This window comes from Tachypleus tridentatus, chromosome 12, assembly GCF_004210375.1.
Source record: "Tachypleus tridentatus isolate NWPU-2018 chromosome 12, ASM421037v1, whole genome shotgun sequence".
In the NCBI taxonomy this organism is placed as follows: Eukaryota; Metazoa; Arthropoda; class Merostomata; order Xiphosura; family Limulidae; genus Tachypleus; species Tachypleus tridentatus.
Genome location: NC_134836.1, coordinates 6,652,870 through 6,679,052, shown reverse-complemented (window position 1 = coordinate 6,679,052; position 26,183 = coordinate 6,652,870). Strand labels below are relative to the sequence as shown.

At 31.4% G+C, this 26,183-nt stretch overlaps 1 protein-coding gene across 3 annotated transcripts in view; it reads right to left on the bottom strand.

The window, feature by feature from the left end:
* LOC143233414 (lysosomal-associated transmembrane protein 4A-like) overlaps positions 1 to 24,653 on the bottom strand; it is a 40,355-nt gene extending 15,702 nt beyond the window's left edge. The window contains exons 1-4 of one of the 3 annotated variants that reach the window (XM_076469629.1): positions 24,493 to 24,653; positions 20,483 to 20,585; positions 4,011 to 4,233; positions 43 to 119 (exon numbers count right to left, since the gene is read on the bottom strand). In XM_076469629.1, the coding sequence (XP_076325744.1) occupies positions 43 to 119; positions 4,011 to 4,233; positions 20,483 to 20,585; positions 24,493 to 24,608 (519 nt within the window). In that variant the 5' untranslated portion in view covers positions 24,609 to 24,653. Of the gene's footprint in view, positions 1 to 42; positions 120 to 4,010; positions 4,234 to 20,482; positions 20,586 to 24,165; positions 24,325 to 24,492 lie in introns of those variants that run through there. The other 2 variants (XM_076469627.1, XM_076469628.1) reach the window with 2 other exon arrangements.
* Positions 24,654 to 26,183: the final 1,530 nt, after the last annotated feature.

Here is a 26,183-nt window from a genome sequence, read left to right as displayed (position 1 = left end):
TAAAATAAATTCAAGAATAGAATAGAATAGAATAAAACTCACACAAACAGCTCCATAAATCACGAGACACGTAACAAATCCTTTACACAGTGTAAATGCTAGGGCAACACGAACATCCTCTATGTATAACACAGGTGTAAAATATATTACAATTACTAACAATAGATATAATCACTTACAGACAAAAGTATGTAAAAAAAAAATGTATTCTAATAAAATAACAAAGCACTTCAAGGATGTTTATAAACACACACACACATTTCTATGCCTACAGTGACAGGTTATCTTATCAAGACTTCCACCTAACATCATGTTATATGACTTCTTATCACAGCAGTCTTCACAAGATGCTGATACGTCTCATTCAACTGTGGTTCATCTGTCAAGAAGTATAGTTTGCAACTCTTCAAAGATGTTGGCAGACAATTAGAAAGAGAAAATGAACATTCACATTCGTGCTAAAAATGCTAACTATCTGAATTAGTTTTAGACAATAACAGTATAGTAAAGTGTTACACTGTTGTACTAAAAGAGTTCTTGTCTGTAAATGGCAAGACTACAGACTCTGTATAGATACATTATGGATATGATTTTCCATTCTAAAAGAAACAAAAGATTCAACTTCTATCACAAGAACATTCCCCACTAACTTCAAACATTTTTATAATAATGTTTTGTGCATTCCTGCACATTCACATTAATGAGATAAAGGTTGATATAATCACCAAATTGGCACCTTCAGATGAACAGAAACAGATAAAATCTAATTTCAGAGCTTTTATGGGGCTATTTGTAAAATGTTAGGTTGTCAAGAGTCACTCGAGATACTACAATGGTTATTATTATAGTATATAAAAAGGTTCTAACCTTAGAAGACTATAAATGTATATTCAAGTAAATATGCCCTCTGTACTCAGACATTTTGACAATCTATCAAAATACATTTAACAAAAAAGCATAAGTAAAATCTTAGTAATCTTAAATATATGTCTACTATAAAGTAAGCTTGAGAAATGCTTAAATTCCTTGAAACATTTATCTCGAGTAAACATTTATATTACCTAAACATTCACTAAGGATGCAATTTTCCTAACGAGCAATAAATATATGTATGAGCTAATACTTAATTTACTTTGGATTAATGGTTACTATCACTTTGAACTTTAGTATTTGTATTTAACATTGTATATTATGTGCAATGAGTACACCTATTGTAATTTAAGAAATGTCAAATAAGAGTCAAAATGGAAACTTTACCATCAATTGAAGGATTTCTTATTTCTTTTTCTCTTCAACAAAAATTAGTTTTATCCACTTTTTACCTTTTTAATTTAAAAAGTTTAATAGTAAAAATAGATAAATAATCAGAAGGCTCATGTGGTGAGTTTAAATAGATAAAGGTTTAGTTCTTTGTGAGAATAAAAATGAATAAGGTAGAAATGGAGTCCAGGACTTCCCAAGTCCTGACAGTTTGAAGATTATAATTGTTTAAAGCAGCACTTACACAGAAATAATTCACAGTAATGCATTCTATGCACAATTTTAAATTCACATAAATGCTTGAAGCTATATTATCTACCATATACACTTGTTTACGTAATAATCAACTTATTATGTTTGATAAAAAAATCTTACTTTTTCATAGATCTTATGTTAAAAAAAATGGACCAGCAACCTAAGAGAGCAAACACTCTCCTCAATCCAGGCCACACTTTATATCAAAAACTTGTGAAAACAACAACAAACTCTTAATTGTAACTATAGTATCAAAATATTATAATGTTAAAGAAAACAATGTACTATAGGGTGCCAATAGAATTGATAGATAGATATATAACATGTTTATGTGACAAAATGATTATTATTAATATATCACTTTGCATGTTTATTTTTTATATCAATTTAGGTTTTGTTTTGTGGACTCTTACTGAATATGCACTTCAACTACTTAAAAGTATTATTACTCATGTAAAAGTTGGCACCTAAATTACAGTCAAAAAAATTTGGTCACAAAAATTTGACTATTACACAAGTATATATGGTAGTTTTGAAATGTAATATGGAAACATTATACAGAAGACTCCTGTGTTTGAAATATTGTCAACTTCTTTTTAATATAATTTTATCTTTGTTTTCTCAAAATGTTTATGATGATTATAAAACATAAACATGGCAACAACAGTAGTCCAAGCCAAAAAAACAAAACAAACAACATTGCCTGTTTATAGCAGAAAAAATAAATTACTACAATGTCACTAAATCAGCTGTTATTCTTGTAAAGTTCTTTTAACTATTTCAGTTATATCAACTAGTGAAAATTTTGTGTGATGATAAAAAGTAAACTTTAAATTTTTTGCAATAAATTTTTGACAATAAACTTTGATTAATATTTACAAGTTAGACCTCACCCCTGTTAGGGCTAGGTTTTCATGCTACTATTCATTATACCTGCTGGGTAAGCAAGCACATATCCATTATCTAGTGTAGAGTTTATTAATATGTCATTTGTTGTTTGGAATAAACCTACTAATCTTAATTTTCATTTTTATAGTTGTTGGTTTCACAATGTACATAACACAACTAATTCCATAGTTAACAAAACAATACATGTGTCTTTAGAAAGCTATTATTAAATTTTTTATTGTATTCTATTTGCTGTAGAGCTGCTTTTTTTTCATGTGGATTGTAATATTTAGCTACTCCACCAGAAGCCTTCCTTGACTGCATACCTTCAGATTTTACTATTTCATGTAACAGTTTCTATTTTTTATGCAACATAGATGTAAAAAGATACTTTTATTAATTCCTTTGCATGTTTATTTTCTTGAAGAAATTAGTGTTGCAGTTTCTTTTCACTTTACAAAACTCCTACTGGTAATTTGAAACTATGGAATCCTATGGTAGACTTCACCCTAGCAGGTACTTAAGGGATTAGCGAGTGATCTTTTTATTGAAAGAGCTTTAGATAATTTGTACAAGGAATACAGAGATAACCTTTATAACTAAAATATATTAAGGTAAAGTTTAATAATATATAACATTTTATTGCAAAATATTTGTCAGAAAAGTAAACTGGTGCATGGCAGTACTAGAGCTGTGACTGTATTACTGCTTATGTAATGTAAGCAAAATGTGGCTTTCAATGGTTACAAGTGCTACGTAGTAGTGTTCAATTCATTACAAATCATATACTTGCCAAAAAACAACAACATTCAATAGTCATCATAATACATGACTGAAGTATTGTGTTTCAAATTCAGTTTCATTTATCAGTAAGTTTTATGAATGTAAATGCAGAAGTGGCCAGTACAATGCAAATGAGTAGTAAATGGTGAAAGCAATGGTTATAAATATTTTATATTATTTTAACACACCGATGCTATCTAAATACTATACTTCGAATGAAAATCTTTGAAAGTTTTAAATCTTTTTAATATATGTCCTTTCCATTTTGTCTTTTATTTCATCTGGTTTTAAATATTAAAACTAACCATCTACTTGTAACTGTCAGCCAATAGTCAAAGTTGATATCACTATTATAATTTACTAAAATACCTTTTTTGTAAATGTTTTTACCAGTAATATTAAAACCAAATTCATATACTGTTTTTGATAATTAATATTGTTATTTGTTGCTAATTTCTTCAGTGATTTCAGTTCAAATAATTCTACTTGTTGTCCATTATGAGCAAGGTTTGCTAAACATAGTCCACAAAGAAGGAATTATAAAATCCTGGAGTACAAGAGTTGACTTTTTTAGTCTTAGAGGATCTGCATAACATTCACCTTTTTCTCAAAAAGTGCTGTGTGTATTCAAAGGGTAATAGAAAAGATATTGGTTTGGTAAGTTGTAATACACAGGAATCTCATTCTTCAAAAATAAAGTTTATAAACCATTAAAATATTTTGGCTTTTATTTATAAATATTCTAAGCTTAAGCAAAATTCTCATGTAGGTTTCTTTATGGAATGAATTTTACAGAATAATCTAAAATGATAACAGTTCCTTACCTAATTCCCATTTCAACTCCTTGAGGAAATCATAGTTTTCTGATGACCCTGCACTTAACTTTGGAAGTTCGGGCAACTGGGAGTTTAAGTTCTGATTCATTATTTCATTATTATTACAACATGTAATACCATTAATGTCTTTCCACTGGTTCAGCATATGATTTACTAGATCAGGCTGAAATATCACGCTTGCCAAAATTCCCACAGAAAACACATGCAACACCTAAAGATTAACAAACAAAAATAAGTAATAACTATAAGCAATAACATTTCAGTATATGACCTATTTAGTAATAAAAATATATTTTTTCCCAAGTTAAGACAACTTTTACAACTAGCCTTACTTATCCAAGCTATGAATTTTTCCAAATATGCTTCTAAAACATTTTTGCAATAAAACATAAAATATGAAAAGATCTTAATGCAAATTTACCATTCTGTCAAAATCATCTAGTTTGCAGTTAATGTGTTCAGAGGGCCAAAACTAACTGACACAAGTATTAGTTAGTGACAGACAAAACACTGATATTTACTGTAATGATTAAAGTTAACACTGTCCATATCTGAAAATGTATTTCAGATAGATTTCTACCTTCCGGAGTTATTACCTTGCACATGACTGCCATGGAATTTCCTATACACACCACTAGCTTTAAATAAACTCTAACTTCTTCAGTTGTCTGTGTGCATTGCACTAGCTTATAATACAGTATTCATAAAGTTGTACCTCTCTACCAATAGAAGGGAGATACAGCCTTCATGCACAGTCATGCTACGATTACAGGCTCATTCTTGACAAGGCATAGAAAACGCACCAAAAGTAAGGAGGAAGAATGAAAATATGGTGCAGAGTCAGGCATTTTTAAAATACATTTTCAAGTATGGACATTACATTTTCCTACTGAGCTAAAATCTTACACTAAACAGTAACAGAGTAAAAGCACATGAGGTGTGACTTACATGAGACCAGGAAATGCCTAATGGAACAACACTTAGTGAGAAACTGCATCCTTCTCAAGCAGAAAATACTCTTCTAATCTGATATTTATTCACTGATACATTTCATGCACATTAGAGAGATTTACAGTAAAGGAAGTTGGGTAAATCTAGTGCTAGTGGTAATGCGTCGCAAAAAAGGCAGAATATTAGTGTGTATAGTGTAATTAAGGCTGTAAACCACTACATCTACACTTCAAATGAGAGTGGGTTCAACCAGTCTCTCATAAGAAAGAAGAAACTACTCAGAGAGGAATCTCTTCATATAATCATCCCTGACAGACTTGAAACTGTGGAGGTAAGCATTCTCCAACAGAAGAACTGGTGGGAGGAGTATCCTTTAAGAGAACAGTGGAGTGTGTGTGTGGACCCCTGTTATCATTCAAAATCATCTGAAGTTTGGTCCCCACCAAGAGATAGTTTAACAAGTTACTTCAAAGAAAAACAACAAATGTGAGCCTAATGTAAGGGCAGGATTATACATGCCTTTTCTTTTTTTGTAAACAGTGCAGAAACAACCACATGGTGTAGAGACCAATGACAGTACCCAGCCCACTTCCACTGATAAAGGGCTACACTACAGAAAAATTTCCTAGAACTTATAAGATTCAAAGTTCAGAGCAAAACACGTTACAGATCCCAAGGGTAGATGTCTCACTGACAATTAACATAAGCAACAACTGTGATATTTTGCAAGTAGACCATCATAAGATGATGACTGTCATCCCATGAGAACTAGAAAATGATCATAGGCTCATTCCCTGACAAGATGACTGGACAACCACAACTGAAGCTCAATAAGCTGCAGTTACCTTTAGAAATATGTAGAAAATGCTTCACTGAAGACTAGTCTCTTTAGTGTAGTGGTGTTGATAATGGCCCCTGACCAGAAATAGAAAGGCATCATGGTAAGGATGCAAATTGAGCTGATAGAGAGGAGTGGTATAATTTGGGCTGTGTTGGAATGATGAGCCACTACAAAAATGGGAGGTAGAGGCACAAGAGTGGAAAAGAGATCATAAGATATGTTCCAATGATAACTTAAAACCCACAGAAGTGGACATGTGCATAAACAAGAGGAAAAATGGCTCATATGGAAATAAGAATCCCCAATGCAAAAGTTTCTTGATATCAAAATCTCCATATTATAAATATGCAAGGGAAAGAGTGAAGTACATCCAACACAATATGCAAGGAAAATCCCTCATATGGATAAAAAAACTGAATAGGAGTCAAAACAAACACTAAATGTTAGACTAGCCACACCAGGCAAAATGCTTCTTCCAGAAGAAGAATGGAGATAGAATCAATGATTTCTGTTGAATCAGGGCCAAGAAAAATCAGGTGAGCAAATAATAATGGAAATGAGGGAAAACATTTGAAACATCTACCTTGGTTAAACATAACCTTGATGAAAGTGTCCAGTGCAGACTGAGAAAGATGTTCAACCAGAATTGAGGAATAATGAGAAAGTGGTGACAATAAAAAAAAAAAAAAAAAGCCCTGAAAGAGTTGGGAGAAAGGCTCCATAGCTCTTAGTACCAATAAAGAGGATATCATGTTCTGAAGATGCACATGATCAGTAGGAAAATAACAGGAAAGAGAACAATGAGAAGAAAGGTGGAACATGTTAGAGGAGAATAAAACAATGATAAATAATGTGCAGAACTCCAAGGTTTGTGAAGAAGGAAGAAGACAGGTGGATAAAGTGGCAAAGTACCAATGGTAAAAGAGTCCAGGACAGGTTCCAAAGAACAGTTACTACTGCGAGTTGCAATGGTAGCCATGTAGAAAATGGTTATAATAAACAGATGTGAAAAATCAAGAAAAAGGAGAGGTGCAGCCCAATGTGACTCCTGAGGATGAGTGGCAGACAGAGGGCCAAATGGTCAGAAAATCAAGGAAACAATAGAAGATTACAAATGTTCAATCTAAGCCTGGGATTCCAGATGTTAGGAAATACCACAAAAGACAAAGCCAAATGGACAATACAAACATCTCATATACAAAAAGAATGGATATGATTATCCAACTGAGAATATCCTTAAACAAAAAAAAAAAAAAAATCAAAACAGAAAGGAAAGGAAGAAATGAAAAACACAGGTGTACCCACCAAGACTACTGGGAATGTAAAGAAGATCCTTGTATAGGAAGTGAAGGATGGAGATAAAGGTGTAAGGTAAAGGCAAACATACAGGTAGTTGGAACAAAATCACACAAAAAAAAAAAGAGTACTACATGCAGAAAGAAAGGACATGAGAGATTTGGGACCATAAAATTTAAAAAGGTAAAGGCCTGAGGCCACAAAAGAGTTATTAAAAAACTGAATAGGACAAGAATGATGAAGGACAAAAGAGAGAAATAAGGAGCACATAAAGTAAAACAACCAAAAAGACATTATGAAGTACTGGTAAGAAAAGACAGAATATCACATATGTGATTTATTCTAACAGAAGAAAAAGAGAAAGTACCTTTTCTTATTGGGGGATGAAGAGTCAGAAACATAGGTTAGAGATAGTAAAGCTGGCTAAAATCATCCACAAGTGAGGAAGGTTTGACAGGAGGCAAAGAAACAAAATGATTAAGGGCTTGAACTGAGAAGAAATAAGCAAAAGGAAACATTATTAATGAACTTGCTGGTGTACTACGGTTCATCACAACTCAGCAAGGTTGTAGAAATCAAATCATCCACAATATCAAAATTTCTTGCCAGAGAAAGAAATACAAGAACCGTCACATAAAGATATTATCTAAGTGTATTTAGAGCTTATAGGGGTTAAGAAAGTGAGTTAAGAAAACAAATTTATGATCAGGTGGATGGAAATAAAGTGCAACAAGGACATAAGCAGTATAACAAACACTAAGGAAGAAAATGCAGATGGTTAAGTTCATTATAAGCCAAAAAAAAGGACAAAAAACACCCAAACATAAGCTGTTCTGAGGAATAAATTAGCTTCTGATCATGTGCTAGTGCTCACAGGGATTACTATACATGAAGGTCATGCTTCCTTTCTACTGTTGGAGGGTTATGGCATTATGATAATTACATCACAGGCTGGCACAATACATGTAAAGATGAACAGAGGTGGAAATTCACTGAAGGCCTGTGGCATGTGCAGGAAATTCCATCACAACTGCAAGTGGGATAACACTTTTTAGTGGTGCACCAAGATACGTACCATTCTGAATAGAAAATTAGTAGAGACAGAATGGATGAACTTCCCAGACAGTATAAAATATTTCAATTAATCTAAACAATTTTTAATTTTTAGCTTTAATAAATCAAATAATTTTGCAAACGGAACTAATATTTGTTGTAATTATTCATTTTAAGAAACTTTTATACCAAAATAATAATGTTTCTTCATTAATATAACCACCACACAGCTTCTCGTATTTAATAAAATGTTCTGAGTTGCTTCAATCAATTCACATAGATGGTATATTATTTAAATACAACATTTCTTGTTTCCTTGTACTTTAGGAGTATAATAAAACCATGCATTAGTAGGGGAAGGATGAACAATATTGCAATATTGTTGTTCAATTTACTATTAATATTGTATACATATTAAATATATCAGAAGTATTACTATGCAGTAGTTCTTTTTCATGATCAGTTCTGTAACAGTTTCATAATTTTCAAAGTTCAAAGGAAACTATATATATTCTTTAATTTCTTTTTATTTGTGTATTAGAAAAGGGAGTAAATGTTTAGAGGTATGTAGGAAAACTATATTAAAATAAACCAAAGAATAATTTTGGATTTCTCAAATAATTGTTGTGTGATAAATGAATGAGTAATGTTAATAGTAGAGTTAGACAATTTGTGGAATTTGCTAATCAGTTAATCATTGGGTTCTTTAATCTATTACATTTAACTAATCAATAATTCTCACATCAGGCTATTTTTATTTTTGGCCTTTTTTAACACAAGGTATAGGAATAAAAAGGACATATTGGTTCATCTCAGCTATTCCATCTTCTAAACTACAAATTATTTTAAAAATAGATAAAATAAAAAGGCTTCAAAACCCTCATCATTCTTATAGTCACAAAGTTTTTTTAAACTTACTTAAATTTATTGCCTCCACAAGATCCAAAGGTAAAATATTCTAAATGTCAACCATCTTGTTAGAAAACTAAAATTCTTAACTGAAGATGGCTCCTACCATGTCAAAATGTATACTTTTGTCCCTTCATCCAACCATTAAGTAAGACAAAAAAAAAAGAAAGATGTATCAATACTATCAGTTCCTTAAACATCTACTATTAGATCCCACTAACTTTCTTTTTTTTCAAGAGAAAACAGTTCCAGAGGTCTTAACCTTTTCTCGTATGACAACCCATACATCCCAAGTACTATTTTAATAACCCTCCTCTGAACCATTTCCAACAATTCCATGTCCTTCCTGAGGTAAAAGCCAAAGACTGAACAGAGTACTCCAAATGTGGCTTAACCAGTGACCTATATAATGAAATTACAACTTCTTTGAACTTGTATTTGATATTTCTGTAAATATAACCAGTATACTGCTTGGATGGTTTAAGAGCCTCTCAACCAATACATCAATATCACTGTTAAAATTATCACAATCCAAATTATACTTATAATTAAAACTACAGGGTGTTTGGAAAGTCATTGTGCACTTATATATTTATTAACATACAAAACTGCACAGTGACTTTCTGAACACCCTGTATGATAACCCATATGCATTATTTTGCATTTATAATTAAAACACATTTGTGATTTATTTGTTTTAAGAGACTGATCAACTGTTACACCAAGATAACTTTCTCTCATAGCATTGTTAAGTTTATTTCTATTCAAATTATACTAATAATTAAAATTATGATAACCCATATGCATTGTCTTTCATTTGCTACACATTTGCCCAACTCACTAAATGATCCAGATCCTTCTGTAAAGCAGCAGCATCCTCTTCACAGACAGTAACACAAGACTCTAATATCATCAGTAAATTTAAGTAATTTATTGACAATTCTTTCATCCATGTCATTGATGTAAATCAAAAGAGAAAGGTCCAAAGACTCTTCCTTGAGATTCCCCACTGGTGACATTAATCTAGTTTGATTAACACCCCATTTATAACAACCCTCTGCTTTCTTCCATCCAGCCACTCTTCTATTCAATTAGTTAACTTATCCCTCACAGCTATAAATATTTTATAACCCTTTTATATTGTTCTTTTCAAATGTTTTCTGAAAATCCAGTTATATCAAATATACACTCTTACTCTTATTTACATAAGCAGTAACCTTTTCAAAAAATGTTTAAAGATTTATAACACAAGATTTTCCAATTTTGACCATCCAATAAAAGTAAAACTTTGTTAAATGACTTTGCAAAGTATCTTTTATCAGAACTGATGTTACACTAATATGCCTATAGTTAATGAGAATTTTTATCACCTCTCTCAAATAGATGAGTAACATTAGCCAATTTCAATTCCTCTAGCACTTGCCCATTATTCAAAGACTTCCAAAAAATGGTAGCAAATGACTCACATATTCAATCATTATCCTCCTTCAAAGCTCTTGTGAAAATATTATCTAGCCCAAGAGTCTTATCATTCTTTAAGGTTCCAATTTTTTTAATAAGCTCAGATTTAATGTGATCACCTTATTTCCATCTATCAACTGTTCATGAAGAGGAATGTTGCTCAAACCTTCATAAGTAAAAACAAAAAAGAAAAAGTAGAATTTAATAGCTTGGTCATCTCATCATCAGATATGTGTCTTCTTTTATCACCCCTCAAAGATCCTTCTGCCACCCTAACCTTGGTGTTTACCCTTAATGTATTTAAAGAAATCCTTACTATTAATTTTACACATCCTTTTTGGTATCATAATTTCCTATTGACCAACTTTCTTGATCTTCTAAATCCCCCATCATACCAATCAATTTAAATTTCTGAAATTTTGATGCTTTTCTTTAATTTTTAACCCTTATACCTATGTGAGCCATATCTGGTTTTTACTTGCAGCCATCTTTATCTTTCTATAAGGAGTATTTATCTTGAATATTTAAAAATTGTCCACATTTGGTCTGTTTTCCAAATAACTAAGCTGCTCAATTCACAAAAAGTAAATCTTGTTGCATTGCTTCAAAATTTGTTGGTTTTTTTAACATTTGTCACCAAAATATCATTATTCTTGTATCTATTTGCAGCAGAACATCAAACCTAGTACAACAATAATCAGTTGTACCCAGATGTTCTTTACTTTTCCCTCTCACATCCATTTCTGTGTTAGAATTCAACTATAAATGTAAAATAGTAGTTTCTAGTAGATTCCTTGACCAATTGGTAAAGAAAAATAATCTTGAATAGTTTAAAAAAAATTCTCTTTCTTTCATGGTACAACTTAAAACTTCCCAATCTCTATGCCTGAAACTAAAATAACCTGTAATTATGGCCTAACATCTGAACTCTTAATTTTAGTGTTATGTTTAATAAATTTTATCAGTATCATCAAATGGTATAAAAAATTATCATTAAAAACCTTTTGACTTTATATCTGCTAATAGAATCTCAAATGGAATAAACTTCCTTGCTATAATCTTTAATATCCTCCACTTAACTCACATTTTACATATAAAACCATTCCTCACCCTTTCTTTAGTTCTCGATCTCTACTAAATAACCTATAACCCTGTATTTCAAAGATATTTCTCTCATTAAAATTGTCTACATTTCACTGTATCTTAGGTATTCCCATTATATCAAAATCTCTCGTTCCTACCAGCACTCTAAAGTCATCTATTTTATTTCTTATACCTCTAGTATTACAATAATAATAATTAAGCCTACCCTTAAAACTACTTATATACTCATTTCATTTGCTAAACCTTCTCTACAACTCACTGTTTTGCATTTAGTTTATCCTAAAACTCACCACTATTTAGTCCTAGTTCAAAACTTTCCTTAGAACCAAGTATTATAATAACCCTTACAGAGAAGCCAGCCCTTACTCTATTTAAATGTTAATCATCCAGTCAAAACAAAATTCCCTTCTCTCATTACATTTATCCCACAAGTCAAACCAGCTGATGTGCTCATCCTTACTTATTAACCTAAGGCTAGTATTCAGCTATAGTGATCTACTTATAATTTCATCCTCGCAATTAATTCTTGACAGTATCCCAAACACCATTACACCATTAGGTTATGGCCCTTTTCTTCAAATATCTTAATCAACCCTTTGTACTTATTAGTTAGCTCCTCCAATCTACCTTTCTCTACACTATTAGCCCTACATTCACAAAAAAACTGGATCATTATCAGCCCCTTTATTATGTCATCAGTTCTTGTCAGTTATATACTCCACCTCTGTCTCTGGATAGCATAATCTAAATCTTTTCTCACTATTTACCCCACAGGCCTTGTCAAAGAATAACCAATAACTGTTACCATTTTTAGTTTATCATTCACATCCTTCTCCAACCCTTTTGTTTTCCTTCCCTCCAATAATTCCTCATGAGCACAAACCTCTCTTTAATATGATAGATATATTCAGGTATAACAATTCATAATTAAGTTTTAAAAGTCCTAAGTTGTGGTAATAACAATATATCATTTAGACAGTGCAATATGAAACTTGTAACAAACTGAAAACTGTTCTTTTTTAATACCAATCTCTGCAAGACTATTAAAACCAAATACAATAATTTAATAAAAAATAATTGTTCTTCAGACTTCATGTAATTAAATAAGTAAAAATTATTTACATAGAGTGTGGTAACAAAAAACATTTATGTTGCTCTTAGACAAATGCAGAAAGTTCAACTATTTGACAAGAATACTTGTGATAATACTAAACATTTTTGTAGAATTTAAAATCATTCATAAAGTGGAAATTGAATTGTAAGAAGTGTTCAAATAACGATAGTATGAAAAAATAATAATTTCAAATCTTTTGGAATCTTCTTCTAATTTTACCATTATTATGAGAAATATAAATACAAATTAACTTTAAATAAATATAAGCACAAAATTATCACAAGTTTTTTAAGTGAATTGTTGATACATGATGGAAGTTTAAAACGAGTATATCAAAATGATTAATATGTTTACGTTTATTAGCACATTGGAAGAAACTACAGAAATATACTGTGCATGCTGTGAAATAAGTCAAACAAATTAAAGCTTACTGTACTAAACACTGATGACAGCTAAACTTTTGTCTTCCTTTGGTGCTTTCTATCTTGCTACAGCTAGTTACAATGTTAATAAGCTGTTTGTATTTATAGATGATATTAAGGTTTTCAATGATGCTGGCTATGAAGTGGATGTTGTTGCTTTAAAGGATTCAGATAATTTTGTTAGTTTGCCAAATAAATGACAGAAAGCTTTTAATTATGACAAATACAAGATAGTGCCATGTGGGTTATCATAATTTGAATTATATATATATACTTTTTAATGGAGAATTTTAGGTAAAAAAAGGAACTTGATGCTATAGTTGATCAGTTTCTTAAGCCATCCAAACAATATACTGTTGCTAATGGTATGGCAAATACGATTGAGGTTGTATCTGTAGATGTATTAAATATAAGGCCATATTTGGAGTAAATGTGTTCACTTTTTGGGTCCTGACCTTAGAAAGAACACTGAATTGTTGGAAAGAGTTCAAAGCAGGGCTACTAAGATAACACCCGGGAAGGACAAATCATCATAGAAGTGTTGGTTTAAATCTTGAAAACTGTCTTACCTAGAAAATATAAGAGTTAAACAATGTTTCACATTGTTAAGGGAATAGATACTTTCAATGCATCATGTTATTTTGCTTAGTGGTCAGAACGGTATGACTAAAGGACACAAAAAATAAACTTTGGTAAGGTAGGACTCATCTTCAGCTAAGAGTTTTATTTAAAAAAAGCAAGATGACTCGCCTTTGGAATGGATTGCCTTTGAATGTGGTGGATACAGTAAATCTAAGGGAATCTAAGGGAAAGCTTGATATATATTTGAATGCCAAGTGCTATGTTTGATTTTTAGTTAAAATCTAATTCAATTTAATAGATAGGATGACCTAGGCAAACTGCAGTGTTGCTTCTAGGATTTTTCTTAAGTGCATCAAAACTCCCACTGACTTCCAGAAAATGGGTCATCTATGTAATGAAGTAGGTGTAAACTTTGTGAGTCATAAAAGCATAGCATGATCAAGCAACTTTTATTTGAAAAAACAGTAGATTGAATCATTGCAATTTGTGTACTGTGCATGTAAAATGCAATATGCAAGCTAAATCTGATTGATTAATCTACTTTCTTTGAAACATCTGTGCATTCACTGACAAAAGTTATACTGCAGTCATTTTCTCTGCACTTTTTCCCTTTATTTATTTCTATATTTGGATCATTTTGATAAAAAATGTAAATATATTTTTATTTTTAAATTAACACCTTTTTGAACATCTTAATATCTTTCATTTTTCTGCCATTTTAAATTAATGATATCCTGTAATGTTAAATGACTCTCCTGCAAAAACCAAATGACATCATAATGCAACTAATCATACATCTAAATGAGGTAATTACTGTCTGAAATTTTCCAGTTACAATATAATGTATTGTTACAGTCATTCATATTAAGTTTTGAAGGGCAGGCACACATAAAAAATTAAAATACGTACATCTTCTTTTATGAACTAGTACACAGGTAAATCATTATTTTGCTCCAGAAGCAACACATCCTAGAAGCAACACTGGGACTAATAGGTCCCTTGCTGTCCTTGTATTTTATGTTATGTTAATTAAATATGAGTCTTGTTGGTGTAAATAGGTTGAAGAATTAATTCTATTACTTTCTGTTAGGTTTTCATCAGACCATGTCTAGTAACTCCTGACAAACACAGATAAATAAGCAATTTATTCAGCAATGAAAGTTTTCTTGGGCAAATAAGTAATAATAAATATTTACTTGCCATAAATTTTTATCAAAGCAATACTCCTTTAGTATAAAACTGGTTATCTAAGCAAGTTAAGTTTAAGATATACTATAATTTTAACGTACAAGGTAAAATAAAAATAAGCATTAATGTAGCTAGTTATGTAACCAACAGTCATTAGGTCACACTCTCATATTTGTGAGGCAGAACACATCCATAGTGTAGTCATAACAACAGAAATAGTAATAGATAATATCATGATTACATCTATAGTCAGAATAACCAAACTCGGTAATAATTAAAAGTCCTGATATCAGTTAGTTCATTACTTTCATATTATTAATTTATTTAATCAGAACTTTGATTAATCAATTATCTTAGGTTAATGTTTCATGACCACTGGTCCATACAAGTTCCAGTCCATGGGGAAATAGCAGCTGGACTTCTACAAAATATGTTTTAAAATATACCTACTGAAGTATAATGTTTTACAACTTTTATATTTTTTAAACAGGTCAAGTGAAATTTGTGTGAACTAGCTGGTTGGGAACCAGCGTCTTGGATGAATGAATGTTCATCAGTTAGGCAATCAATTACACTGACTAATTAGGTTGATCACTATCAGCCCACGTTTACTTATAAAAGATGGTGTTACAATAGGTGAAATATTTTCATACTATGCTTGTGCAATTATAGGCATGTATGTAATCTGACTTATTTATGAGAAATAAAAATGCTAAATTGCAAACCAGGAGCTATTTTGAATTTTTACCTGATGAAAAGTAGAATCCTATAGGCCAATTAGTAAATATGTATTAAGAACATTTATAATAATAACAAAAAGTGTGTGCCTGTGGGTCTGTATGCATGTGTGCCCATTATAAGTACAACATGAAAAAAAAACCTAGAAACTTGAAATTTTGCATCCATATTATGTGGACCCTTAGGGTGTACACCTGGGTCTTATTAGTTAACCAAGTGCATGCACAAACTCAACTTTTTATGAGGTAAGCAAACAAAAAAAACACATATAAAATAATATATGACCACCATAACTCCAAGAGCAAAAAACCTAGAAACCAGAAATTTTGCACACATAGAAGTGGTCCCTGAGGGTGTGCACCTTGTATCTTTACTTATCTATATGTGCATGCACATTTTTTTAATGAGGCAAGCTAGCAAAAAAATCACATAGAAAGAAGTGTTTCCTTACATTATAAATAGAAATCACAACCAGCCAGCCAGCCAGAAATGTTTGTGTAGGTGACCACCACAGCTCCAAGAACAAAATATCTAAAAACCTGAAAGTGTCCAACCACACTATGTGAATCCTGAGGGTGTGCACCTAGATATTATCACTTATATACATGCATGCATACATGTGGATATTTTTAAGGAAGTAATTTAGGGAAAAACCCACAGGAAAGAAGTTGTTCCTTGTATCAGAAATAGAAATTACAAGAGATGTGCATGCTTAAATGTGTGCACGTATGCTCATGCAAATATTATTAATGAGGCAAACTAGTAAAACAGCACATAAAAAAGTGGTTCCTTACATAACAACTTCTAATATATGAGAAGGCCAGTGCATTTTGGTAACTATGCATTCCAACAATTACTTTAATATATTGTTGCTTAGCAACAAAAATTTATATAGGTTAAACATTTATGCTAAAATTGGTTTAGAATACACACACTAACATAGTCAACAAGAATACATTAACCTAATAACTAAAGTATTTACACTGGTACTTAATAAAAGAAATAATGTGAGGAAAATGTAAATTAAGCCAGATAGTGTTCAAAAAATATCTATGAAGCTATTTGCTCCAGAAAAACAAAGTGTTAGAGAGAATCTGTTGGATGTAGTAAATTTAAGAAGTTTAGAGTAAGGTTTGATAGAATTTGAATGATATGTGCTGGTTTTGGGCAATTTATTTTTAGAATTTAGTTTAGTGAATGGGATGGTATAGATGGGTTAACAAGTCCCTTGTTGACCTTAAATATATATAACATATATTCATAATGGATTAAAGCTTGATGATATTAACATAAGCTTCTACTGGAGAGGTAGTTATTATTAAAATTATTTAAGTAGAAATAGAACCACCCAAAATTTCTATATTATAGGACTCCCAACCACCACAGTTATAAAGATCTTAAAAAAATGAAAGCAAGAAACTCACTTATAAATTATGAAAGATTTATCTGAGCATAGCATAGGAAAATGCATGTGTGTGTTTTTTTATAATAAAGCCACATCAGGCTATCTGATGAGCCCACTGAAGGGAACTGAACCCCTGATTTTAGCATTTTAAATCCAGAGACTTACAGCTGTACTATCGGGGGACTCAGGAAAATGTAGTACTGAGACAGGCCCAGCTTTCCTATGCTATACCTGAATAAATTTTTGACAAGTTATGAACAAGTTTCTTCACTTTCAAATTCATTTTTAAAGACCTTTATAAGGGTGATGGTTGTGAATTCTATAATGTAGTTCTGTATGGGAGGTTCTGTTTCTACTTTTAAAACTTATATAACTTTGAAAGGGAAAATACCTTCCCACATCTGGGTGCAGATGGCAAAAGGCAGTAAAGTTAATTTTGTGGGTTTAAGCAATGGTCCCTGCTCTCTAGTTTTATTATCCTATCCATGATGGTCAACTTGATTAACCATACTGTTTTGGATTTTGCTTGATAGATGGGATATCCTCAGTGTTTTATGGGTGCTACTACCATAAGCTTTAGTCGGTTATGACTAGAGATGACTAACCAGAAAAGGAAATGCATTGAGTGACTATAAATTCTTTATTGTTTAATAGTGCCTATTAGCAATAATTGTAACTGAACTGAACTAATTGTAAATAATGCTCTTCTAATCAGTACTATAAAACAATAATGATGAAATTATTATAAACCTACAACATCACAAAAAGATTCAAAAATCAAAATTAATTTTTTCAACTATTAATCCTTGTTGTCATAATTAAAACTCATAATAGATAATGTTTCTAGTCATGGTACCCAAATGTGGTAGGAATATTTAATCTATTACACAAAACCCAGACACCAATGTCAGGCCAGCAGCTAAGAAATATAAGATTAGAAATTGAGTGTTTCCTATTGTCTTTTGCTGTCTGCAGCTATTTGTGGAAGGCATTCACTCTTAATATTTAGATACAACCTTAAAGTAGAAATAAGCCATCCAAAATTTCTGCAATGTAAAACTCTCAACTTCCATCGTTTTATATGTACAAAAAAGCAAAAATATTCTCACAGTAGAAATACACCACCTTATATTTCTTCAGGAATCACAGCCTCTTCCCTTTGAATAGTAGGAAAAAAAAAATGGTATCCATGTTTTGGATGTTATTCCAGGCCTTGCTTTAGCACAGAGGATAAAATACTATGTGTTTGCAAAGTAGTTTCTTTTCTCATGAAAGTTTCTGCCTTTGGAAGATCTTGGATGAAAATGCTCTAAGCCTACTTATACTTTGAAATATGATGAATCAACTAAATGGGATTCTATCTGTGAAATGGTGAGTAGGTTTGTAGAACAAGAAGAAATATTTGTAACTTTGGCTTCAGATGCAAGAGCTGATATTTAATGCTTTGTATTAGGGTTTATAGTTCCTGGTCACAGAAACATGTGAATACAAAATCTCAGATAAACAAAATATTAATTATTGTACACCAAAAAAAAAACACAACAAACAAACAAATTAAAACATCTATAGTACATGCTGAACTTGCGTGACTTATTTCAAAGCAACTCACTTCCACTAGTTGTAAATCAGCCTTAGAACACTGACATGATAAATAAAATGGTTATCTGACATTTGTCAGCAAATGTTAAAATCAAAAGCAGGATATAGATTCAAATGTGCTGGACCAGATATCAAATGATATCTCTCTTCACGCTCCACCTTGGTTTAGTCAGTTCCACTAGATGCAGAAGCATTTACAATCCAAAAACAAACAAACAAAACTTTAAAACACTTTTAAATTATTTGTTGACATTGAAACTTTAGAGACAAGGCCATACAATAAACTTTTTGATGTGTATTACATAATGTGTAAACTGGTTCAGAGATGTGTCAGCCCAAATTAAAACTGATAAGTCCAAAATGATGAACAGGGATTGTAAATGGCATAGGTGTTGTCTGGGCAACTGCTTATATCAGGTATAAAAAGACTATGTTGTCTTGACAAAAGTTTCCTACATGTCACATCACTGGGTTTGGCTAAAGCAAAAGAACATGTGCTACAATAATCTATGTTAAAAGTTGTATGAACAATGTGTCAAGTACACCATGACATAATGTAGAACAGGTAAAAGTTACAACTGAAAAGTATTTGTCAATCATGGTATTTCAGTTTACAACCAATTCAATCACAACATCTCTTCTTTTATAGGTACATAGGTAAATTCATTCTTCATTAAGACATTCAGTTGTTGACAATTTTCATTTAATTTACCTATATAATATGAATAGGGATGTAGATCCTGGGGGGATGAGTGGGATACATCCCCCCTTCATTTTAGGTGGAGGGTATGGTGCATACAATCATCCCCCCCTACAGTTTGGTCTGTTGAATTGTTTTATTGCATCACAGGCCCACAAATTGTGTGTTTGTTCTTGTGATTCTCTTGTTCTTACCAATCAAATTACTTAATTAGGTCTAGATGTAGGCTTTTTCAGTAGCTGAAATGTACATCTTTAACATAGGCGTGCTTCTCATCTTTTCGATCTAAGCGATAGTTTGTAAGTATCAGTAAGTAGGCCTAAGTATACATGCAAGTATTGTGGCAACAAGATTACTCTGTGACTGCATGTTTACAGCTTTCAGGTTCACGTAATCAGAGATTATCAATTTGCAAATTGAACAGTCTACATAAGTGGTTGCAAAAATCATCCCCCCCATTGAGTGTAAAAAATCTATGCCCCTGGATATGAATACACATGTACGAGTCTGAAACAGATAGGCTTTATTACAATTACATTTTATCTTGTTTTGACATAGGTGTTACACAGTATCAGATTAGTAGGTAAAGTGATAATGTGATAGAAATCCCTGACATTTTGTAAACTTTGTTCCAATGAGAAGGTTGCATGAAGTGAAAGGTTTGTTTACAAATATGATTTCAAATTGCTTTTCATTAATTATGAATTTCATCATTGAACTTTCAGTACAAGTATACTAATTTGCAGTTGTGAAATCCATTAATGTATGAACTTTTTTTTTATTTTCATTATTTTAAAATAACTAAAACCCCCTATTAGTAATGAAATAGTGAAAGTTCTTGAACCAGCATTAGAATTCCTCTAAAAAATTACCTTGTCATAGATATGCCTAATGCTCATAAAAAAGTTAGTGAACTATTCAAATACAGAATAAAATACAAAATATTCCTAGATGTTCAGCCTAAATATGAAAAACAAGGAAACTAGTTTACTTATAGATGCATGTTCAATCCTTGATTGCAGGAAAGGAAAAAATTCATTATCTTATTAGCTTAAAAATATATATCAACACATCCAGTGTTTATAAGCTTTCCTTACCAAGTGCCAAATTCCTAGAATTATCGATCCAGTTCTGACATGACAACACAAACACTGAAAGTTACCTTCCTCTTCTATGTGAGATTTCTGCCTCATTTTGTAGCTACAAATACCAACAATAATCAAATATTAACTTTGGCAATTTTCATGCTAAGATTTTCATATACTATTTTATAGTAAATTATCAAGATATATAAATTTACATTCTCTTATGAAATTATTGTAAATAATGTTTAGGGTAAACTTGTACCTGTTCAGTACTATCAAGTAAAATGTAAAAATATTTTATGCAAATTTTATTTACTGTTATACTAAAAGCTTAAAACTTTATTAGGCTTCTATGTAAAGTTTCTGTTCTTAGGAAAATAAAAGCTACAGCATATGGAAGTAAGAGTACTGTAACCCCAGAGAACATTATAAAATTCAAGTAAACAATATTAACACCCTCTAGTTCATTAATTATCAGAACAGTCTTAGGAGAATATTTGTCTTCTCAAAGCATTAAGTCCTTTTGTAATACTGTTTTAAGAATACAGCACAAAGAAAGTAGGTCTTTATGCTATCATCCCACAATTCCAAGTAACCTTGAAACTTCAATATGATTATTTCTTGCCCTTAAGAAAAAAAAAAGTCAGAGATTTTAAACTTATCCCAATAAGATAATCTTTCCATCCCCAGATTTATCTTAGCAGCCTTCCTCTTAATCTTTCCAAAAGTCAATATTCTTTCTTAGGTCATTTGTTAAATAGTAGTTCAACTTCAGCTTACCCAAGTTATTCAGTAGTACCTCAAAATTCTAAATATGGTTAGAAAGAGTCACAAGTTTAATGTAATAAGCAAATGTTACTAATTATGTTCCAGACAATGCAAGTAATAAAGAATAAAGGCTCAAACACTAATCTCTGGCACATTCCACCAAACGTAGGAAGAAAAGTCACAATTTGACAATTTGTTTAAATTATTTTTAAGTTAATTGAAGCCAAATTACTGAATTAATCCTTTCACTTATATGATAACTATATATAAATTTGTTTTCATAAAATGTTACATACCATATATCATGCCATTATTGCAATAAATAATTAACTTTAAAATATTTTTGTTGTATTACTTTACTCTGTATTTGGGTATTAAAAAATTTGACTTTATTTCCAACCACCATCCACCAGTAACAAGGTATGGTTTGACTGAACTCCACTACTACTAGTTTTTCACTGACTCTCATCCAACCACCCTACAACCCAATTTGTCTTTCTCTGACCACAACTGGTGAGATTTTCTTAAATAACCTTTTGTGTGGCACCTCATAAAAAAATATTTGAAAACGTAAGTACACCAACTCCATATCTCTCAAACATAATAATCTATAGACAGTAAGAGAACATTTATTCTATACACTCACTCTTTACATCTCAAAAAATATTGATTCTCCTCTTAAATTCCTGTAAAATGCTGTTCTCTACTACTGACGATAGAAACTTAAGGCCATAAGTAAATTAATATATTAAAAAATTAAACTATCTTAATCACAACTAGTATCTAGCATGTCATCTCCTTTTCATATATTTAAGCCCTCTTCCATATCTTCAGAGCATGGCATACAGAAATTAAGAAGTCCACCGCTTCCCATTCTTTTCTCAACAAAAAGCATAAAACGTCTTGACATATCCCTGTAATACCTTCCATCTCTTGAATAACTCTAGTAGCCCTCTTGAGAGACCCTTTCTAGTAAGTCAATATTTTTTCATAGATAATGAAGTAAAATATATAAAATAATAATAAAAGAGCCTCAACTAGTGACTCTTATTAAGTACTTTCATAACTTGTTACCAAATCCCTAAGTACACCCTAAATTTATATAAGCTTTACTACTATAGGAGCACTTGATTGGCTTATCTATTATCGTGCCAAGATCCATTTTATCAGTCACAGCGTTATATCCTATTTTTGTCAAATGTACGATCTATAACGTAGCCCAGACTTTTAATGCAATACATCATACTTACAGTAATTAAAGGTTATCGTTCGACCTAACAAATAATTTTATAATTCTTCAACATTCTCAATACAGTTTAAAATATCCAAGAGTTTACTTGCATCAGTAAATTTTACTAAACTTATTCATTATGCCCCTACCAACATCTCTGATATTAGTAAGCAAAAAATCAAGCTCAAACACAGATCCTTGAGGTACTCCACTAATCATGAAAGTCCAGTTTAACTGAAATCCATTGCTTTTGCCATTTATCATCCAAACACTTTATACTCCAATTAGTTAAACCAGTCTTTTTGTCAACCCTTACTAATGTGATTTCCTTAACCAATATTTTATGTAGAGCCATATCAAAGGCTTTTTGAACTTTTAACTACTTCAAGTACACAACTTTTCCTTTGTCCTGATAAGAAATAACATATTTGAAACAAGATAGCAGATTAACAAAACTTCCCTTTGGTAAATTTACAAAACTTTTTTTATGCTAGTTTTAACATTATTTTCCAACTGTTTCTTATAAGTCCTTTTCAATTTCCGAATTTCTTCCTATAAATCTGCAAGTATTTCATTCTATCTCAACTACACTTAAACTTGTAGAATTTTTTCCTTTACATTTGATCTTCTGTGTTACCCCCTCCATTGTTTTAGAAATGTCTCTCTTGAATTAAAAGAAACTCATTTTTATAAACTTCCCATATCTATCCCACATTACCATAATTTATAAATGATAAATATTATCTTATGGCTTCACACTTGGCCCTCCAGATATCAAGAACAATAATTTAATTTTTTATCTCAATATATAGAACAAAACAAATTATGGTTAAAATGAACTTGAGAAAATATATATGCATATTGATGACATGAAGGTAAAAATTTTAAAATGTTTATTATTAATGTATTAGATTTCAACCTATGAGACAGATTCTGTATTTTTTAAATAATGCTATTCACTGCCTGTTTTTTGCAGTTTATCACCTTATCAAATGGTATTTAAAAAAAACAAACTTAACTGTTTCCATATGTTTATATCATTGTTTGAGATGTGCTACCAGCACCAATATTTAGTGAAGAAGTCATGCTGGAATCTACTTTCTGTTATGAATGTTTATACCTTCAGAGCTTCCATACAGATTTATTGACACTGGCATGTTATATTAGATAATTAGAGGGTGTCGTTTTACTTTTGCTGTAAAAGCGTTCGATTTATTTTGATGTATGTACTTATATAGTAATAATATTAATAAGCTTGGTTTCACTAAAGAGGGGGACCTAATATTGAGCCAGATTTTACCGTTTAGGCTATCAACAGAGCAAGAATTTTGGAATGTAGACTAAAACAGCACACGAAAAGTATTGGTTTATTTAACCACGTAATTTCAAAACAAGAGAATAGTATAACTAATTTGATTTTATACGATTTAGATATTCGACGATTATAAACTTGATTTCAATGTTTCTGCTCTTACGTATTTGAAGATTTATTTCCATTATAAATATAAAACTTATTGCATCAACAACTCCTAGTTTTACAAAACAACATATCAATTATTATTATCATTTTACAACCACCAGTAAAGTTCTAACTACTAGCAGTGGTATAGTTTTGGCTAAGTTACTATAGACTTAATATTATTAATTTTTCTACATCAACAATGACTCTTGTCACTACTCAACAGTGTAGCCATACCTGAATAGTTTTAATCATTAGATTCTGAGCTATCTATTTATTGATACTTTCTCACTAAAAACTTTTAGTAAAATATCATTCGCTGTAACAACTTAATAACTTAATTATTTCGAATACACGATACTCCTACATCATGAAAATACGCCACCAAGACGGACTTTAAATTTCTATTGTTTAATAATAATGAATAAATTTTAAACGAAACAAAAAATAACAGTAAAAAAGAGAAAATATTGTTTTTGTAATTCTCTTTCGTTAGTTGTTATTAGCATTATGAAAAAGTGCATTTATCTTTGTCAGTATTTAAATTCGATTACGAAACCCCACCTTCTCCCCAGTGACGTAGCGGCATGTCTCTGGACTCCACTCTCTAGAAACAAGGTTTCAATACCCGTTGTTGGCAGAACACAGAATGTCCATTCTATAGCTTTGAGACCCGGCATGGTGGGTAAAGGCGTTCGAATCGTGATCTGAGGGTCGCGGCACTAAATTCCCGTCGCACCAAACATGTTCGCTCTTTCAGCCGTTAGGGCGTTATAATATTACGGTCAATCCTACTATTCGTTGGTAAAAGAGTAGCGCAAGAGTTAGCAGTGAGTGGTGATGACTAGCTGCCTTTCCTCTAGTTTTACACTGCTAAATTAGGGACGGCTAGCGCTGATAGCCCTCGTGTAGCTTTGCGCGAAATTCAAAAACAAACAAAAAACAAACAAGTATAGCTTTTTGTTTAATTAAAAACAAACAAACCGATTGTGAATCTGAAAGAGTCGGGTGCATTTTGATCTCTTCTTCCAACTCTGACAATGTTAACATTTTCGTTAATACGCTCAATTATGTTCTTGAAATACATTATTAAAGTAAGAAAAAAGACATCTTTAATCTGTTAGAAAAAAATCGCGTGACTCGCCCCAAACAAACTATAATATATTCAAATTTATCTGATGTAGTTGCGTTCTCAACTACATGTGTTCTGTATTTTGATCTTAAAATATCTTCTCTCTATGACACTAATTTCAGCTACTTAAACTTGGACTATTTTATGTTAAACTATGTTTTTTGATAGGTTTCCAACTGATGAAATGTTGATTGTGAATTCTTTTAGCTCAGTTGAGTTTAAAGTCAAATACTCATAGACTGTTCCATCACTTACGCATAATTCACAATAGACATCTATAAAAATCCTTTTTAAATATCCATGTCGGACAAACGTATTCTATTACTGGTCTGATATATATGTTTTGAATATTCGTAGTATATTTTGTGTCGAGAACTCCTCTGTCTTTACCAATCAAACTTCTGGGATATTTCGCCAGGCTTTTGATTTAATTTCTAGTACATGTGTATTTCAGATTAGTTTAGAATTACGTATAATTCCTAGGAATTTGGCTAATGTGGCCACAGGAAGGATTGAGCCGTTCAAGTATAATTTGTTCGTTTATTTTTATGGATTTTGTGAAAAGTAGTACTTTTTTAGAATATTAATCTTAATATGTTATTTATTGCAGTATCAAACAATTTCTTAATTACTGTTTTGTTTCTTTGTTTGAATAAGTTAATGAAATTACGATGTTATTGTTGTGACAATAGATATTCATAGATTTTTTTGCATTTTCTAATAAAACAATTACTTGGTTCCACCGTTTACTTTATCTACAATTACAGCATAAAAGTTTACAGTATATCCAGTATTGAAATCGTATGGTCCACATCATTTTTCAACAGCTCTATCTGCACTGTTATTTGTTCTGAACAGTATTTTCGGAATTTTGTTTGGAATTTCGCACAAAGCTACTCGAGGGCTATCTGTGCTAGCCGTTCCTAATTTAGCAGTGTAAGACTAGAGGGAAGGCAGCTAGTCATCACCACCCACTACCAACTCTTGGGCTACTCTTTTACCAACGATAGTGGGATTGACCGTCACATTATAACGCTCCCACGGCTGGGAGGGCGACTGTACTTTCGGAGGTTTGAATTATGCAGTTTTGTAACTTTATACAGTTTACTCAATATTTTATCTG